The 17,708-nt window shown below is 42.9% G+C and overlaps 1 protein-coding gene across 4 annotated transcripts in view; it reads right to left on the bottom strand.

The window, feature by feature from the left end:
* The window catches only part of GREB1 (growth regulating estrogen receptor binding 1), a 97,830-nt gene that overhangs the window by 40,959 nt on the left and 39,163 nt on the right, over nucleotides 1–17,708 (bottom strand). For 3 of the 4 annotated variants that reach the window (XM_083606949.1, XM_083606950.1, XM_083606951.1), the window contains 3 exons: nucleotides 14,799–14,994; nucleotides 10,164–10,292; nucleotides 7,206–7,382 (listed from right to left, as the gene is read on the bottom strand). In XM_083606949.1, coding sequence (XP_083463075.1) covers nucleotides 7,206–7,382; nucleotides 10,164–10,292; nucleotides 14,799–14,955 — 463 coding nt within the window. In that variant the 5' untranslated portion in view covers nucleotides 14,956–14,994. The remainder of the gene's footprint in view (nucleotides 1–7,205; nucleotides 7,383–10,163; nucleotides 10,293–14,798; nucleotides 14,995–17,708) is intronic. The other variant, XM_083606952.1, reaches the window with a different exon arrangement.

Genomic DNA, 17,708 nt, shown 5'->3' with positions numbered 1-17,708 from the left:
TAATGGGGATTTGATCTGTAGCCCCTGGAGCAAAGAAGACAAACAGAACAGCCTTGCAGATGCCGCCCCCACTCTCTTGAGTTCAATCAAGAAGCAAGGTGGGGAAAATTGAGGATTCTCTTTTCCCGCTAAAAGAGTGTTATAAGTTTTCAGCCTGCCGGGCAGAAACAAGTACTATCCCATATTCCCTAGGGATGGGGAAGATGAAGAGCAAAACCATGCGTCGCCAAGTTTCAGCAAGAGGGGGGTTCTTCTGGCAGCTGCAGAAGTGGTGAGGTGGCAGGGGGCAGAAGAGGGGGAGGCACATTTCTGTTTCTCCTCAGATGGCATATTGGGGCACCCTTGGAATAATAGGATAGTGCTTGGTTCTGCATGGCAGGCAAAAAGCCTCTAATGCTCTTCTAGCAGGAAAAGAGAATGAATCCTTGATATTTCCCACCCTGGTTCTTCATTTCCCCCCGGAGAATTTTACCAAGCCTTCCTACAAGTGAGCATGGAGATAAACCGTGCAAACACAGCTCTCTGGCAAAAGGGAGGAAGATGATAAGAGACAAGAGCTGCGCTGTTTATACGTCAGGACTTTCCTCAAGAGAGTAGAAGTAAAAAAAAAAAAAGGAAAAATAAGGAGGCCTTCTGGGGGAGAAGGGCAGGGAAACAATGGCAGGAGGAGGGTGCCCGGTTTATAGAGCGCCGTCCCTGGAGAAACAACAACAGGCAGTCTTATGGCACCTTAAAGACTAAGAAGTTTACTACAGCATAAACCTTTGTGAATGGGCGCTCACTTCATCAGATACATAAAATGTAATCCTCAGGTGGCAGCTATGATCTTTAAATTGCCACAGGACGCTGCAACCGACTCCACAGAATATCCTCTCAGCAAGATAGGGATGTACCCACTAGGTTAAAAAACCACTGTTTTCATCAAGACTTTTAATTATTCTAATACAGAGTGGCAAACCCGTGATCCTCCGGGATGCTGTTGGACTACAACTCCCACCATCCCTGACCATTGGTCATGCTGGTTGGGCATGATGGAAGGTGGAATCCAACAACATCTGGAGGGCCACAGGTTGCCCATCCCTGTTTTAATTTCTAATTTTGATCAGCCATTACTGAAAAACATTGTCCCTTGTTGACCCTCGCCTTTCTTTCATTCTAAAGAACTGTATTAATAGGTTTGCAAGATTTAGAAGTTTATGAATGTTATTGTTGCAAAAAGCTTGGGAGGCTGTTATGTGGAGGCAACAAAACAAACAGGAAAGGGGTCTCAGCGCCCCATGCAGAGAGCGGCAATATTTTCTGTCTTAATGTATGGCACTGATTTAGAGATACATAGGACGTGTATTTCCTAAAAGTACCGTGAAAAGCTTCGGAGAGGAAGTTCTCTCACATTGATGAACAAAGATTACTTAATAGCTAGAATACTTGCACCTCGCAGGGAGAGGGTGCCAATATTTTGCATAAGAAGGCTAGACGGAATGGCGTTTTTTAAAAAAAGAAGAAGAAGAAACCTCCAATATGACCAACTCAAGTAAGTCATGGAGGCAAGCAAGCTGGAACCACCAAAGCAACCTTCTAAACAAAATCAATAAACGGACTTGATTTATGCCCCACAGGCATTTCACTAGCTTGTCATGAATATGAAACAGAAGTCAAAGAGGCTACTCAGGAAATTACTAAATGCACAGATATGTTTCCTTCCGAGCCCATATATGCCCTATGGGCATCTCCACAGACAGAGGTGGAGCCAGCTCAGAAATGCTCAGGAAACCATTTAAGACACTTTTGGATGGGGTGCATTTCCCTTTTGTGAACAGTTTCCTTCAAGGTTATCAAACGATATTAAGGAAGAAACAGGGTCCCCTGCTTTATGAAAACAAATGGATGGAAAGAGAGAGAGAGAGAGAGAGAGAGAGAGAGAGAGAGAGAGAGGAAGAGAGCCATATCAAAGTAGATAAATAAAATTTGATTCCATCAATTTAAAAATATTGAGCTTATTTGCAGGCAGGGCTTGATCTGAAGCCAAGCTTACCAAGCCTATTCCAGCTGGAGGATGTCTTAAAGAAAATCCTGATAACTTCTGAGTTGGCTCAGCAGTACCTGTTAGGGTCTATATAGGAGTCAATGAGCTCAGTTGTTGCACTGCAAGAACTCTGCCCTGAGATTTATAAATGGTTGTGTGTGTTTTTAAGAGCATCTCTGAATATCTGCAGAACTTATTTCCTCACCCATTTATTGATTTGATTACATTTATCTCCCACTTCACTGAATTCCAGGGGGTCACAACTAGATGACCCTTTGGGTCCCATCCAGCTCTACGGTTCTATGGTTCTATTATCTATGACTATCACCAAAGTGCAGGGGTGGAATGACTGGACATTCAAGTCGGGTCTGATACTTGTCATTTCCTCCTTTCAAAAATGATGGCTAGGAAATATCAGATGTTTTGGCTTCCACAAGAAAATGCTTTTCACTTAGAATTTGAATTTTTGAAATCTCCATTCCAATTCCAAATCATTCATGGATTGGGCAGAATTCATTGTCTCTTGGTCTCAATTATGTAAAATGGGGATATAATGACGGTCTTCCTCAAAGAGGTGGTCGTGAGAACAAAGGATGTATGCAACAGTTTGCCACCTACCATCTTCCTTCAAGTGCCTCAAATACAGGTGCATCTATGCAAAATTCAGCAGCATTTTGTATTGTTATCAGTACTCTGGGTGCTTCCAGGTAGATGTTTATTGTGGGATCAGTGCTGCTCTTGCATGCAAGTTTCTTTGCAGAGTCTGCACAATGTCCTCGGCATTAAAATGTCACTATCCCCACCCCGATTTAATCAAGATTTAACCTCCCTAAGGAAAAATCAATAAGTTAATAACTCTATCTGTTTGCAGTAGCTAAAAAAACTATTTTCAATATGAAGCACCCATCTGGAAGCATATTATAGTCTGCCCTAATCTATAGGCCAGGATTGGGAAAATTCTGGTCTGAGGGCGTAATCAGGCCTGGGATAAGTCCCAATATGACCCGCGAGGCCAGATCCCCCAAGCTACAAACACCTGATGTCATCTGCAACATCAGGTGGCAGACAGGTAAAGACACAGCTACCAATGCACAATAGGGAGCCTTGAAGTGCACTCTCGACTATGTATTGACAAGGGAGGCTCGCTGTCACTGCCAATCAGCTAACTGGTAGTGAGGCAAGCCAGCTGGGATTGGCTATGTTATGGAGTTTCGCCCGGGGTACTCCACAGCACAGGCAATCCCAACCCCACCTGGCTGAGATTGGATTCTTCTTTTTAGTGCAGCTTGTGGTGCTACAAAGGGGAAATGGGTCATCTGCCATCGTAGTGATGTCAGGCAATTGAGAGGTGGGCAGACCAAAGCCCACCAGTCAAAATGGCCGAATGAGAGTAGGGAAACAAGGATCCCACCCAACAACCAGATTCTGTTCCTCTACTCTACTCTACTCTACTCTACTCTACTCTAAAGCAGCATGGCCCAGTTTATTAATCCACTTTCACTTATTCCACACTGCTTTAGCAGGCTAGATGGACCGTGAAATGAATTCCTACAATCCAGATCAAAGGCAGATCTAGGGGAGTGCAACCAATTCAGTTGCACTGGGTGTGGGGCTTCTGGGGTGCTGCAGAAGGTGCCAAAACCATGACATCCAACGGAAGGCAAAATTCACCACTGGATTATGGCATCACACAGGGCGCCACTGAAATCTGAGACGCCAAGGTCCGCCACTGTCCAGATTCCAGAGCAACACAATCAGAGAGTGACAGAGACCAAAGCACACCATGCTATGAATCACCGATTTCAATAATACAGACATTTCTTGTTGTGCAAGCAATTTGACATGTTGGTCAGTTCACACACACAAGCATACATCCCTCGAGGCAGGCATTACTATATCCCATGTGACCATCCTTGTGTAGTGCATGTCACTTTGGTCTGCAGCAACAAGAGGAAGCAAGAGAAATTAGGAATCCTTGAAGTTGTTGAGCTTTGAAAATTCAGTCACAAGTTGCTGAGATCTAAACTCCCCAGAAAGATATGTGGGCTGAAACTTCGTCATCCGCCAGCTTTTGCTCTCCCTAAATTTTTCAATATGGTTATTAGATCAAATACATGAAAATTCTTCCAGAAATCAAATATTTTTGGGGGACATACAGGAATTAGAGGTGTAAATGCGAATTTTCATTGTGATTACTTTTAATTGCATGTTAATGCAGAAATAAGATGGAACAGAGTTATGGATGAGCACATGTGAAAATGTCACAGATGGAAATAGACTGACTGTTCCATCCCTGCTGCTATGCATCTGATATGGTATTGTTCTCTTGTGTGCGGTCAGACTGCCACAAGGAAATGCTCGTGTCATCATAACATCATTGCTTGGTCCCCTAAGGACAACTGAAATACCCTAGCCACAAGTATTATATATGCACCTTGATGAAGAAGGTACGCATTATCAAGGAAACATGTAAAGATGCAGCTTCAGATGTTTTATACAGAACTGACTTTGAAGATTTGCTACTAGACAGAGTCATGCATTTTAAAAGCAGAAAGCAAAGCACAACAAACTTGCCACCAGAAATTCTGCCAGCACAAGGGGAACCTCTGCTTCAGTTGGTGCTGAAACATAATTTTAAATGTTTAGAAATGAACACAGAAATAACTTGAAGGGCAATAAGCCAAGGTGTTAGCTGCACACAAAAGCATTGCAAATAAGTACTAAACCTGATCCTTTTGTGTGTTGACTTAGAAGATACACCGCTGCGTCCAACGGAGCTTACTCCCAAGTGAGTGTGCACAGGATTGTAGGCTTAGCGTTCTTATTACCAAATGTTTCTTACTACTTTTCCCCCCTCTTCTGGTTTAGCGTGCAATTAACACATATACTACTTCCTCTGTGTTAACAGCCTTAGGAACCTTAGGCTGTTAATAGCGCTAGCCATGAATGGGCTGAGTGGTTCAACATTACTGCTTGTATCTTTAAAATGACAACGCACCACAAATTTACAGCCCTTTTAATTCCTTTACGGTCGCAGGCCAATTGTACTGTGACCCATCAAAGTCAGCAAGATCTCATGGCAAGACACATTATTGCCAGATGAAGTTATATACTCCACCGCTTCTCACAAAGCTGGTTGTAAACTCAGATCCCAAATTTATTTATACTGGGCTCACATTGCATCCTTTTGATTTTTATTGGCATCGCTTTGTAGCTCCTTGTTGCCTGGCAATATTGTTAGGAGCAACCCTAACAGCAAATGCATTTACTCTCAAATACATAAGAATTCAATATGGTGCGGAACACCATATGCGAAGCTCTCAAGAACTGTGTGTGACAGAGCACCAAGTAATTAGAGTTTCTTCAAAGTTAAACACCAGGCCTAACTAGTAGCTTGGGGAAATGTTATTTAATTGCCTTGTTTAGCGCTCATCACACTTTTTTTCCTCCCTAGAGTTTGCTTTGTACCAAGATCCTAACCCACTCACACTAATTCTAGCACAGTAGACAATCATCTTTCCATCCATCACATGTGTATCTCACTTTTCCTTCCAGTTGCTTAGAGCAGCCTATGTAAGATTAACACTGTCTCTTCTCCTCACAGATCAGTAAAGTACGTTGGGTAAAAGAGAGTGAGAGGCTGACCCAAAGTCACCCTTCACAACTAGTTCAAGTCCAAGAGCAAGGCTGCATACACACCACACATTTTAAGGCATATATTCTGCCCCCAAAGAAGGCTGGAAACTGTAGCTTATGCCTCAGAGAGCTACGATTTCCAGCACACTTAACAAACCAGTTCCCATAACTCTTTCTCTTGTGAGGGGATGTGCTTTAAATTTAGGGCATGCACACAGCCCTAGATTCAATCTACGCCACAAAGGCCCTAAACAGGTCTGCCATATTTCCAAGGTACTATAATTAGAATTGCAGTTATGGGGCATGAGTGTTGAATAGTTGGTGCAGCTAGGACTGGACCTCAGGGAGCCACAGCTCAGAGGCTCTCTCCCAATAGAACTACTCAGGGAGAGGGTGAGTGGGAATTTGAACCCGAGTTTCCCTGGTCCTAACCACTACAACCCGCCGGATAGGGGTTTTAGATAAACCACAGAGCCTAGGACTTGCCGATCAGAAGATTGGCGGTTTGAATCCCCGGAACGGGGTGAGCTCCCGTTGCTCGGTCCCTGCTTCTGCCCACCTAGCAGTTCGAAAGCATCTCAAAGTGCAAGTAGATAAATAGGTACCGCTCTAGCGGGAAGGTAAACGGCGTTTCCATGCACTGCTCTGGTTCGCCAGAAGCTGGCCACATGACCCGGAAGCTGTACGCTGGCTCCCTTGGCCAATAAAGCGAGATGAGCGCCGCAACCCCAGAGTCGGCCACAACTGGACCTAATGGTCAGGGGTCCCCTTTACCTATATATATATATCTCATAAAGAAGGTGATGAGACTGAGAAAGCAGCAGGGAGTAGTGTTGCTATATGTCCAGAATTTCCCAGGCATATCCTGGATTTGTCTGTCAAAAACAGTGTCCGGACAGAATTTCCGAGGATCGGTTAAAATGTTCAGGGAAACCTAGGCATATGGAAACCCATGTCAGGAAAAAACCCATTTGTGTCCAGATTTTCACTTTTAGAAATATGACAACCCTAGGGAGCCTCTGTTTCTGTGCAGCCAGCTTCACTAATGGGTTGCTATCACAAACCACATCTCAAAAGAGAAGAGGAACAGGTTGTATATCAACACAAGATGAGATCAAAGACAGCTGTCATTGGAAATGTCCATAAATGGCCTAGTAATTCAAGGTGTCGCCTGAGCAACTGTAAATGCAAACTGATCTGACAATGAGTGTAACCTTGGACTGGATTAAAGGTAACGCGGCATCTGCAAAATAGAGGTTCACTCCGTACCTTTCCTTAAGCTCAGCCACCTGCACAGAAGGTTAAATCGTTCCAAAACAAGGACGAATACCAGGAATCAAAATGAGATGGGGCTAATCTTGTCATTTCTCCCTGGCAACAGAAACTGGAAACCTTGGCCCTCCAGAAATGGTTTATCTCCAACTCCCATCAGTTCCAGTCAACATGGCAGTAGTCAAGGACGATGGCAGTCAATAATCCCACAAAATCTTAGAGGGCCACAGGGTCCTTGACTTACAGCAATGCTGTGATCACAGCCGCCACTTACCTAGCAAGGCATTGCGCCCCTGGTCATCAGGCAGAAATCTCTTATCTACGGCACACACTAAAAGGTGATCCGGTAAGTTTGGTGACTTGGCGCCAACCAGTGTAAACCCTGAAGGCACTTCAATTGGGTCGTTTGAAACCGATGCTAATCTCAAATCTTTACCAGCCTGGCAGAAACCTGGAAGAGGAAAAACAACAGCACTATTTTAATCAAATCATATACCATAGGTTATGTATGAACTGGTGGAATAAATTATACTCTTTTGAAAAGAAAAGAAAAGAAAAGAAAAGACAATAGCCAAGGTGTTTTAAAGAAATAAATTCCTCTCGGAACTGTGGGTCCAGGATAAAATTAATAAATCCCCACTGAATATGCACGGTTGCATCTACATATCTCTCATTACAGTCATACCTCGGGTTGAAGTAGCTTCGGGATGAATATTTTCAGGTTGCTTTCCGTGGCGACCCGGAAGTAACAGAGAGCATTACTTCTGGGTTTCGCCGCTCACGCATGCGCAGACGCTCAAAATGACGTCACACGCATGCGCGGAAGCAGCGAAACACGACCCACGCACGCGCAGTCGCATCTTACATTCACTTCAGGATGCGAACGGGGCTCCGGAACGGATCCCGTTCGCATCCAGAGGTACCACTGTATTTTGATTCAAATGTGTAAAGGGGTGAGGGATTGATGCAGAAGTACGGACAGCAAAACTGCCTAAGCTGTACAAGTTCAGAAACAATCCCATTCTTTCCTTACAATGTAACACAGCGGAATAAATTAACAAACGAGAGGGGAATATTTGCATATGCATTTTTAAAGGAAAATGGCTCCAATAATGAAATGTGTGTGATGTGGGAATAGAAACCCAGCCAGATGGTTGGGGTATTATTATTATTACTATTGACTCTGGTCACCCAGAGAGACGGGTGGACAGTCGCTACGAGGGAAATTCTGGATCATATTGTCTGAAGATTTGTGCATCACCTTTCGCTAAACAGTAAGCAGGAAGTGGTAATAAGGTTAATATAAGCAAATTCAGCATTCCAAAGCGGGTAAAAAGCTGCAGTGGTGAAAGCACATGAGAAGGACAATGGCAAGGATGAGGGACACACTGAGCGGCATTTGTCCAAACATATGCAAGGGCCATCACAGGAAAGTTAGTACCCAGTTAATGAGGTCCTAAATTTCACACAGAGAAACCAGGAAATGGAGCAACAACCGAGAGACAATAATTGGCGAGACATTGGAATGAGGCAGAGGCCAAACCAACGGCATGTGCTCTTTTCGGCGCCAGATTGCACAAAAATGGAGCTGCTACAGACATGCCCTGAAGCACATCCTTTTTTAAAAAAAAGAAAGAAAAGAAATTAGTACACATGGATACTAGATTTCTCAATAAATAGCAAAGTGCAAGTGACAACATAAACATGGGACTTCAGTAGGCTAGCCAGTCTCAGGACTCAGTCTAAGGTGGCAATGTATCCTATTTTACAGTCCTCTTAGCTGAAGAGCTGTCAGGTCTAATTCCAGTTTAAAGATGAAGAACCATAAGAAGAGAGAACCAGGAATTGCCCATCCAAAGGGAACCCCTGGGCAGCAAACCAATCAGGCGCATGGGTTACCTGCTCAGTCTTCTTCACTGTGGTGAGATGTATTGTATTTCTATTTAAATTGTTTAAAGTAATTATTTCTAAATTTGCATCTGTGCGTATAAATTAACATGTGCAATTTTATATGCAACTCAGGGCTTCTACTTTTTGCAATGTACATGTGGCAACCCGTCCAGAAGGAGCTAAGTAATTTTCAAGTCAAAGAGGTGGACACTGAATTAATTGGAAATAAAGACTACTCTTTCACTTTATAGAAAACAACTCTGGTATGCAAATGCTCATTAAAAACGAATATCTGAGCTTACCATTCAAAATACCCTAAATTTCTCTGTACATCATCCATAGATGTTCTGGAATGTGCCATTCTGAGTCATGTTTTGCTAACAATTATACAATAGTATCTCCATTCTCAAACTGTAAAAATCTCTGTTCGGATTAATACTTTCTTTAGAAGTTGTAATAATACCAAACATTTTAAAACAAGCTGACCCAAACAGATTAAAAGCAATCCACAATTATTATCATTTCCCCCAAAATCTTATTATCCTAAAGGTAATTTTTCATGCAAAATTCAACCTGCAAAGTTCATTGTGACATCCTATTTTTCACTGAGGAATTCTGAGCAGTACCATTTCAGACTTCAGGTGGGGGCTCACATAACTGAATGTTCCTTCATAAATAAAACTCTAAGTGCTACTCTGTTAAGTGAAAATCAGGGTGTAAATAGAAGACAAATGTGATAATCTCGGGGAGAAGATTAGACTAGAACCACTCTCTCTGACTTTGCTATGTGGAGAAATAAATGCACAGCAAGACATTTAATCATGGGGGCTTCCACTTGCAGTCCCAAATAGCACAGCCTAAACATCAACTAGGCCTCAGAATTAAGCATGGATCCCAGTGAAAGCAGCAGAAATGACGCAGTCCTGATTAGTTTAAGTCCACGACTGAATGTAGCCATGCCTAAGGCTTGCTGGATTGAACTCTCGGGTTTCATTCTGTGTGAAAGGATCAACTCTTAGTCAGGCGTGCCAACTCTGTGGGGCTGAAGCCTCTACAGCCCTCCGCCATGTCCACTGGAAGAGGGCTCAGCATCCCCAATCTTGAGGGAGCAGAGAAGGCCTGAGGGAATGTCACCCGGATGTGGTGTGGCCTGGCGGGATGTTGGCCTGGCGGGATGTCGGCCCGGGCGCAACCTGGCCGGCCTCTCCTGATGCAACAGTCGTCATGTGCACATGCAATGCTGGGTGCAACTCGGCGCATGTGCTCTCAGTCATCGGTGTGAAGAAGCCGCTTCATCTGCGTGCACCTCTAAACGTGCCACCCAGCTGTATGAATTTCTTACCGTCAGTAGTGCAACCACCTTCAGGAGGCGGCTTCATCTGATAAGTGATAGGGGGGCTGCTTGATTCTGAACTTTCCTCCTCTTCCTCTTCTTCCTCCTCATCTTCCTCATTATCCACTCTGTTGCCTGCTAAAAGGTATCGTGAGCACAGTCACCAGAGGTCAGGTAAATGGTGCATTCAGATGAGAGGAAATAACGTTTCTCCCCCTTTATCAGCGAGAGCTGTTTCGCAATTTCAGCCACAGGTACCAAGCTTCAAATACGGCAGCGAGGACTGCAGTGAGTTAATGAGCTAAACAGTAGCTTGAAACAAATCTTAGGGCAGCTTCCGACTTTACAGAAAGGCAGGTAAATAAAGGGGACAGGTGTGAGTTTGGTGTAAGAGAAGAAAAGCACCCATAGCACTTTCCAGAATAATAAGTTACTCAACTCACAATAAATGACATGTGAACTGCCTCCATCAAGAGACACAGCATATTCATGTGATATGAAAGTGGCCTGCGATTTTTGAACCATGGTGACTGTCTCACAGATGCAAGGAATCAAGTCAAGCTGCAGTTGTGGAGTGAATCCACCAACTTCCCACCTTCTGAACTAGTCCACTATAACTTGTCCTGTATGATTTACCTGATCCAGTGGAGCATGACTAAGAACACAGAGTCCAATAGAACCCTGCTTCCCTCATCCCCACACCAGTGCAAGATCATAGGTACATGCACGGGCAGAATGAGGGGGTGCCGAAAGGAATGGGAGATCTTTGGTGTGTTTCTCATATCCGCTTCCAGCCCTGTCCTCAATTCGCCACACAAGTTGCTTGTGCAATAATTCCATGGCACTGAGAGAGGAGGACTATCTGGGGATATTATTTTATTATTTATTTCATAAAAGTGACGCACCGTGTGATTGTTGTTGTTTTTTTAAAGGAAGAAAACCTTCTAGCGGTTTAGGGGGAAAAGCTAAAACAAGAAACTCAAGGAAAATTTACAACAGTCCTTTAAAACATGCAAAAGTTGAAATGCTAAATCAGATTAAAAAACATCTCAACTTCCCAAGCATGCTAGTTAAAGTAAAGGTAAAGGGACCCCTGACCATTAGGTCCAGTCGTGACCGACTCTGGGGTTGCGGCGCTCATCTTGCTTTATTGGCCGAGGGAGCTGGCGTACAGCTTCCGGGTCATGTGGCCAGCATGACTAAGCTGCTTCTGGTGAACCAGAGCAGCGCACGGAAACGCCGTTTACCTTCCCGCCGGAGCGGTACCTATTTATCTACTTGCACTCTGATGTGCTTTCAAACTGCTAGGTTGGCAGGAGCAGGGACTGAGCAATGGGAGCTCACCCCGTCGCGGGGATTCGAACCGCCGACCTTCTGATCGGCAAGTCCTAGGCCGTGTGGTTTAACCCATAGCGCCACCTGCGTCCCTTTAAGCATGCTAGTTAGGCTTGTCTAAATGTAAATGTTTTTAGCAGGCACTGAAAAGAGTGCTGTGAAGGTGCCTGCTTGGTATCAATAGGCAGGGAGTTACAAAAGTCTAGGTGCTGCAACATTAAATGATTGTGAAGTTCCCATTCACTATAATGAACGCTTGCACTGCTTACACTCACATTGGGGGATATGAGGGATGAGGACAATTGCACAGCACTGGATCAAGGCCCTCAAATACTCAAGATGTATGCAAACTATGATTTTGAGATGCCTTTGGTGTATTCATAGTGCCAGCATAAACCAATATTTGTAGATCAGCTCTTCAAAACTTCAATATACATACACAACCCTTTAAAGGGCAGTCATTATAAAAGCATGATTATTTTTGTCCAGAGCTGCATTAAGCTCTACATGCTTTGAGGCACTGAGCAAACTGGGCCAGATTCAGATGACAAATAAAACCTTGCTTAATATATTCAGTTAGGTTACAGCTATTGATGTGTTAAGTGTTTGAATTAAACATAAGGCATACATTAAGCATGAATAAAGCACAGGTTCGATATACGCCACAGAGAATTTAGTTAACTTGGTACGAAGCAGTCACATAAATTTTGACTACATACCGAAAGGAAAATGGCAGGAAAATCTATGAAAATAACACAGCTGTCCAGCAAAAGCATCCAAGCAAAGATCACAACCACTCTGAACATCAGTTGTTTTGCTGAGCAGCGTAATGCAAAAGAAAGACATTGCCTGCGGTCTGAAGTCTAGGAGTGCCCTTTTGTTCCAACGGTTTTGCCTGAAAAGGCTCAGAAGCAGACTTCATGGCAAACAACGATGACAAGCACTAGTCTATTTTATTATTGTACTTTCAGCCTGCAATCATATAAATAAAAGAGGCAGACTACAGAGGAAATTGTTGGGAGAATATAAACAAATACTGCCTCTCCGTTAACTACGCAATTTTTAATTTATTGTGTCTGTTTTCAAGAGGGCAAGAACACATCCCCTCTCGGCCAATGAAATAAATGGTTAGCTAATGAGAATAAAATCGGTCCAGATGTTGATTTTTGTGTTAGGCTGCGTATACAGGCACACCAAAAATCACCTGGCTACAGCGTGGACCTCTCAAAAGCACTAGAATCCAACAGTAGAGTTGGAAGGGACCTTGAGGATCATCTAGTCCAACCCCCTGGGCTATGGAGCTGTTCCATATGGGGACTGAACCTGCAACCTTGGTGTTATCGGCACCATGCTCTAACCAACTGAGCTATCTCACCCAGCTATCTGCTTTTTAAAAATGTTGGATACGCCCAAACTCCGTTCCTGAAACTCTTCTGTGATTGCCCCTAGACTCTGCCCATCTACCAGAAGTTTTCATTTCAAGAATTGGCAGTATTTTAAGTCCAACTGATTTCAATAAGAATTAAACATGTGCTTAAATCCTTTCCAATGAAATCAATGGTTTTCTAAATTACTTTTATGGCTGGGTTGTTCTCATTATTCTTTTTGCTCAACGTTGAGCACTCCTAGCTACAAGCGTTAACTGTCTTCTGGCCCTTTAATAATGAGAAGATGATAAGGTGGGACTAGGAAGTCCACTACGCTATTCCGCATAGCGGTGCCCTGGCATTTTGTGGACATTTTATTTTATAATTTTAAAAACTATTTGTGAAGTATGAACACATCCTTCCCCCCTCTCATGGAAGGGCACATTTTGCAACCCCCTTGTTATTTTTGTAAAGATATGGCAAATAGCCTACCCCTTGGAAGCAAGGCTATTCCCATATTGCACCTCAATAGGCTATCATTCCCCAGCCACACAATAGCAATTAGTCAGTATTAAAGCTAATGGGCAATTTATACACATTTTAAATGAAATAATTAAATATTTTTTTCTGCCCTGTCGGTGTGCATGCTTTTTAAAATAATAAAATAGTAGTAATAATAATAATAAGAATAAGAATAAAAATAAGAATAATAATAATAATAATAATATAATTATAATAATCTGGATAAACGCACTTAGTTCTTGCTAATTATATATATATATATATAAACACACACACACAAAGAACACCAGGATTAGGACCCAGTGATTTGTTAAATCCACTAACAAGTGTGAAAATAGTTCTTTTGTTTTAAAACAAAGACCATGTTCTGGCAGCATCTTCTCCCAGTTGATGTCATAACCCACTTTTGTGACATCAGACTTTGTTGAAATCTAAGGTTCATGAAATCTAAGGTTTTCCACGTGGGGAGCAAGCAGCGGGAGCAGATGGACACTTAAACAATGGTGATGGTTTTTTTCATGCAAATGAAAAAGTCCTTGTTCAGCATGGAAGAAAGGAAGAAGAGAGGGAAATATGTGTGCAATAGCCACAGATTTGTTCCTAAATAGGGTTTTTCCATAGGTGGTGAGTAGCTATATCGTTCAAAACTATTTGAATAATATTTCAATTATGTTTCAATGCAATTGCCTAAAGACCCCGCCATATTGCATTGATAATTATTCTTTCCACGCCGTAATTAGACTGCTTTGAAAGGAAGTGTGCTCATGAAAAGAAGATACAAAGGAAATGCCCTTCAAGCCAATAAAGAGAGACCAGCAATTAACAGGAGGAAATAGTTGCACCAGAAGAATAATGATGCCTGCATACTGTCAGATCCACAGAGGTTCCTGAAGTTTAGCAGTAAAACAAGTTGGCTTGGTGGGTGGTGAAGTGATTCCAGTGACTTTGCTTGGGGGATCGGAATATCATGCTTGAACACTTATTTATTCGTCATTTAATCAACTTTCTGTTCCACCCTTCCTCCCAAAGCAGCCAAGGACAGCAAACAATAAAACAGCAACCACTGCAACAAATAATAATTAAAAAAATTAAAAGCAATCAAATATCATTTCAAGGTTGCCAGAAACAGTTATTTTCCAGCCATCAAATGCCTAAGTGAACAGGAATGTTTTTTATTTAAAATTCCAGTGTTAATAACGAGGGAGAAAGATGCCCCTAACCAAGGAGGACATTCCATAAATGGGAAACCACCACCACCGAGGCTCTGTTGCAGGTCAACACCAACCAGGCAGCACCCAGTGGCGGCTCTGCCAACCTTGTGTTGGTTGTGGACTGAATATTCAGGATGATCTCTCGATCATTAAAAACAAAACAGGCTCAATTTCTACTTGAATAAAAATGTCAAATCAACGTTTCTTACCTTCTAGAGAGGAAAGGTGCTGTTCGGCTTCTAAATACAGCTGTGAAAAAACCGGCCTAGGAACTAAATTATTGGACCGGAGAGAAGCCTCAATAGAATTATGCAGCACTTCTTCAAAGCGTGTGGTCTTGAGCTGCCCAGCATAAGAATTCCCCATCTTCTTTGCAGTTTGAGGAGGGCTTGTTTTATTTATTTACTATTCCACATGAAACAAGAAAGAGAAAGAGAAGAGAGGAAAATCAAGTTTTGTCCTCACAAACTAAGGAAACCACTCAGAATGCCAAAGAGGCATCTATCCATGAGTTTGACATTGTTCTTGACAGGGCAAAGATGATGGGCAGTTGGCAGCACTCACTGAGCAGATCCTGCAGGTAAATGACAGGAAGTTACATAACTTATAGCTTACATAAAAACAAGAAGCACAACATCATTAAAAAAAATACTAATGGAAGATGTAAATGTAATTACTCTGACAGGCTCAAAAGGGCATAGCAGCAGCAATCAAAACATTTAAACTGAAACAGGTTTGTAAAAGGACTTTTGTCTGGTGCCAAAAAGATACAACACATGCACCGGACCAGGTGAACTTCCCTAGGAAAGCAATGCCAAGGAAGGGGGCTACCGCAAATAATGCCCTCTCTCTGATCACCTCTTGCCTTACCTCAGAGGGTGAGAGTACTCAGAAAAAAATGCAAGCTGATGTCGGAGTCAGTTCCACTGAATTCAGTGGGGATTTACTTCTGGATGAATCAAGATGCCAGATTTAACCTCCCATTGCTTAAAGCAGTGTTTCCTAGACTTGGGTCTCCAGCTGCTTTTGGACATCATCCCTAGCTAGCAGGACCAGTGGTCAGGGATGATGGAAACTGCAGTTCAGAAACAGCTGGAGATCCAAGTTTGGGAAACAATGGGTTAAAGTCAGACTTCAGCGGAGTTCCCATGTGCAGAGGCATCATTTAATTGTGTCCAGTTTCTTTGTGGAATATATATCCCACCTCCCTCAAGGCATCGTCTGATGACAGCCATATATCAAGGGATGACTCACATCTCTGAAGGAGCCATTCCAATATTGAACCCCACAGGCAAGACTTGTCATGCTGCCTCACATCAGCTCAAAACATAAGGCTTGCCAATGAAGCTGGCCCACCCATTCATACACAGAGTTCACAGGTGATGAATGATTGAGCGATGAGCAATTGGCTGGCATGCACATATGTTTGTGCAGAGCACCCTGAGACAGATTAGTGCCTGCTGGCTTTAATTTCCTGTTGCACTTTCTTCAGGCTTAGGGGGTTCCTAACAATAAAAACAAAATATAGTACACCCAAGCATCTGATTATCTGACATATTATTTTGCTGTTTGGAAAAATGAGCAGGGCACTGGCACAGCGGAGCAAATAAAAAACAAAAAAAATCCCTATTTCTAACCATACGAGATGGTTGCTTGCATTTATACTGTGGAAGCTAAGGTCTCGAAAGCCCTTGCAAATCTCTTGTCACCAGTACTGGGTGACAGCTACAAGCTGGTGACCCTGAATGTGCTAAGTGAGTAATAAAATGGGCAACAGGAAGCTTGACGTGCTGGGCCTCGTTTTCTTGTGCTATTGAACTCTTCTAGATCTGCTGCTGTGCAGACTGATGCCTTTCAGTCACTCACAAACACAAGGGGGTGGCACAGGTTTCAAATGTCTGTGAAATTCCAAACAATGATCAGAAAAAATACTGGCAGGCTCTGTTAAGAGGCTCCATGTTAACAGGAAGTGAGAAGGGAGGGTGGTCAGCTCTGCAACCTAACGTCTGATGACAGAACCCTATCATGATGCTATTCGCTGCATTTTTATTTTTTTTAAGAATTCTACAAAGGGAAGTAAGAGAGAGCTTGAAGAGCAAGTTAAATTGATCCCTGCATTGCAGGGGGTTGGGCTAGATGACCCTTGGGTTCCCTTCCAGTTCTACAATTCTATCACTTAGTGAAGGGGATAGGAAATGAAAACTGCACTGGAGCTCATCAGCAACTCAAAGAATAAATCTACCCTTCAAAAAAGCAGTTTAGGATAATACACCAGAGATCACACAATATTATTTTGCAGGCATGAAAGTAACTAGCAGAGTAAGTGAAGAACGTGATTTTGCAAGGCGAAGAAAGGGGTTTTGAACTGAAGTTCAAATCAGATTTTGAACCGAAGTCTCCATGCTGTTCCTAGCAGGCAAGGAAGCCAAATTCAAGTTCAGTCATCACAAAGTTTGGTCACACCCTCATCCACATTTTTAAAGGCAAATTGGATTGCCGTTTTGGGCCACCTCCTCAAGCAATGACTTTCCCCAAATAACCCTGGGAACTTTAGTTTATTAAGGGTGCTGTGAACTGTAGGTCTGTGGTGGATTAGCTACAGTTCCCTGGATTCTTTGGTAGAAGTCACATCATTTCACTGTATGGCATATATGCGGCCTTACAGTGCAGTTGTAACATACGTAATGCTAAAAATCAGAGTTCACAGATTAGAATCTCAGCCTGAAGGAACATTCTGGTCATATGTAATGTCCTTAATTAGGGGACACGTCTCCTTGCGTTTCTGATAAATGTCCCTTGAAATACAAAGTATGTTTTGTCAAATTATACCAGGAAGCCTAAATAACAGAAAATACCTCCTCTTATGCACACAAACACACACCAAAATAGCAGCAATGCTTCAAAAGCACCCAGCATCAGACACTGTGAATTTTCAAAGTGGAAGCGTTACTAATGCAGAGTGAGCCATCTTTTGCCTTGAAGTGAGGACTGTCAGTTCCCAGACACCCAGCCATTGTGTTTACTCTTTATTTTGTCCCTTGAGTCGTGGAGAACAGCTCCCTAATCAATTGGCTGCAAGTCTGGAACAGAAACAACACTGCAGGCTAACGCCTAATATA

This window comes from Podarcis filfolensis (assembly GCF_964270895.1).
Source record: "Podarcis filfolensis genome assembly, chromosome: 3".
Lineage (NCBI taxonomy): Eukaryota > Metazoa > Chordata > Lepidosauria > Squamata > Lacertidae > Podarcis > Podarcis filfolensis.
The sequence above is the reverse complement of the archived record's forward strand: the minus strand, read 5'-3'. Positions and strand labels throughout refer to the sequence as shown.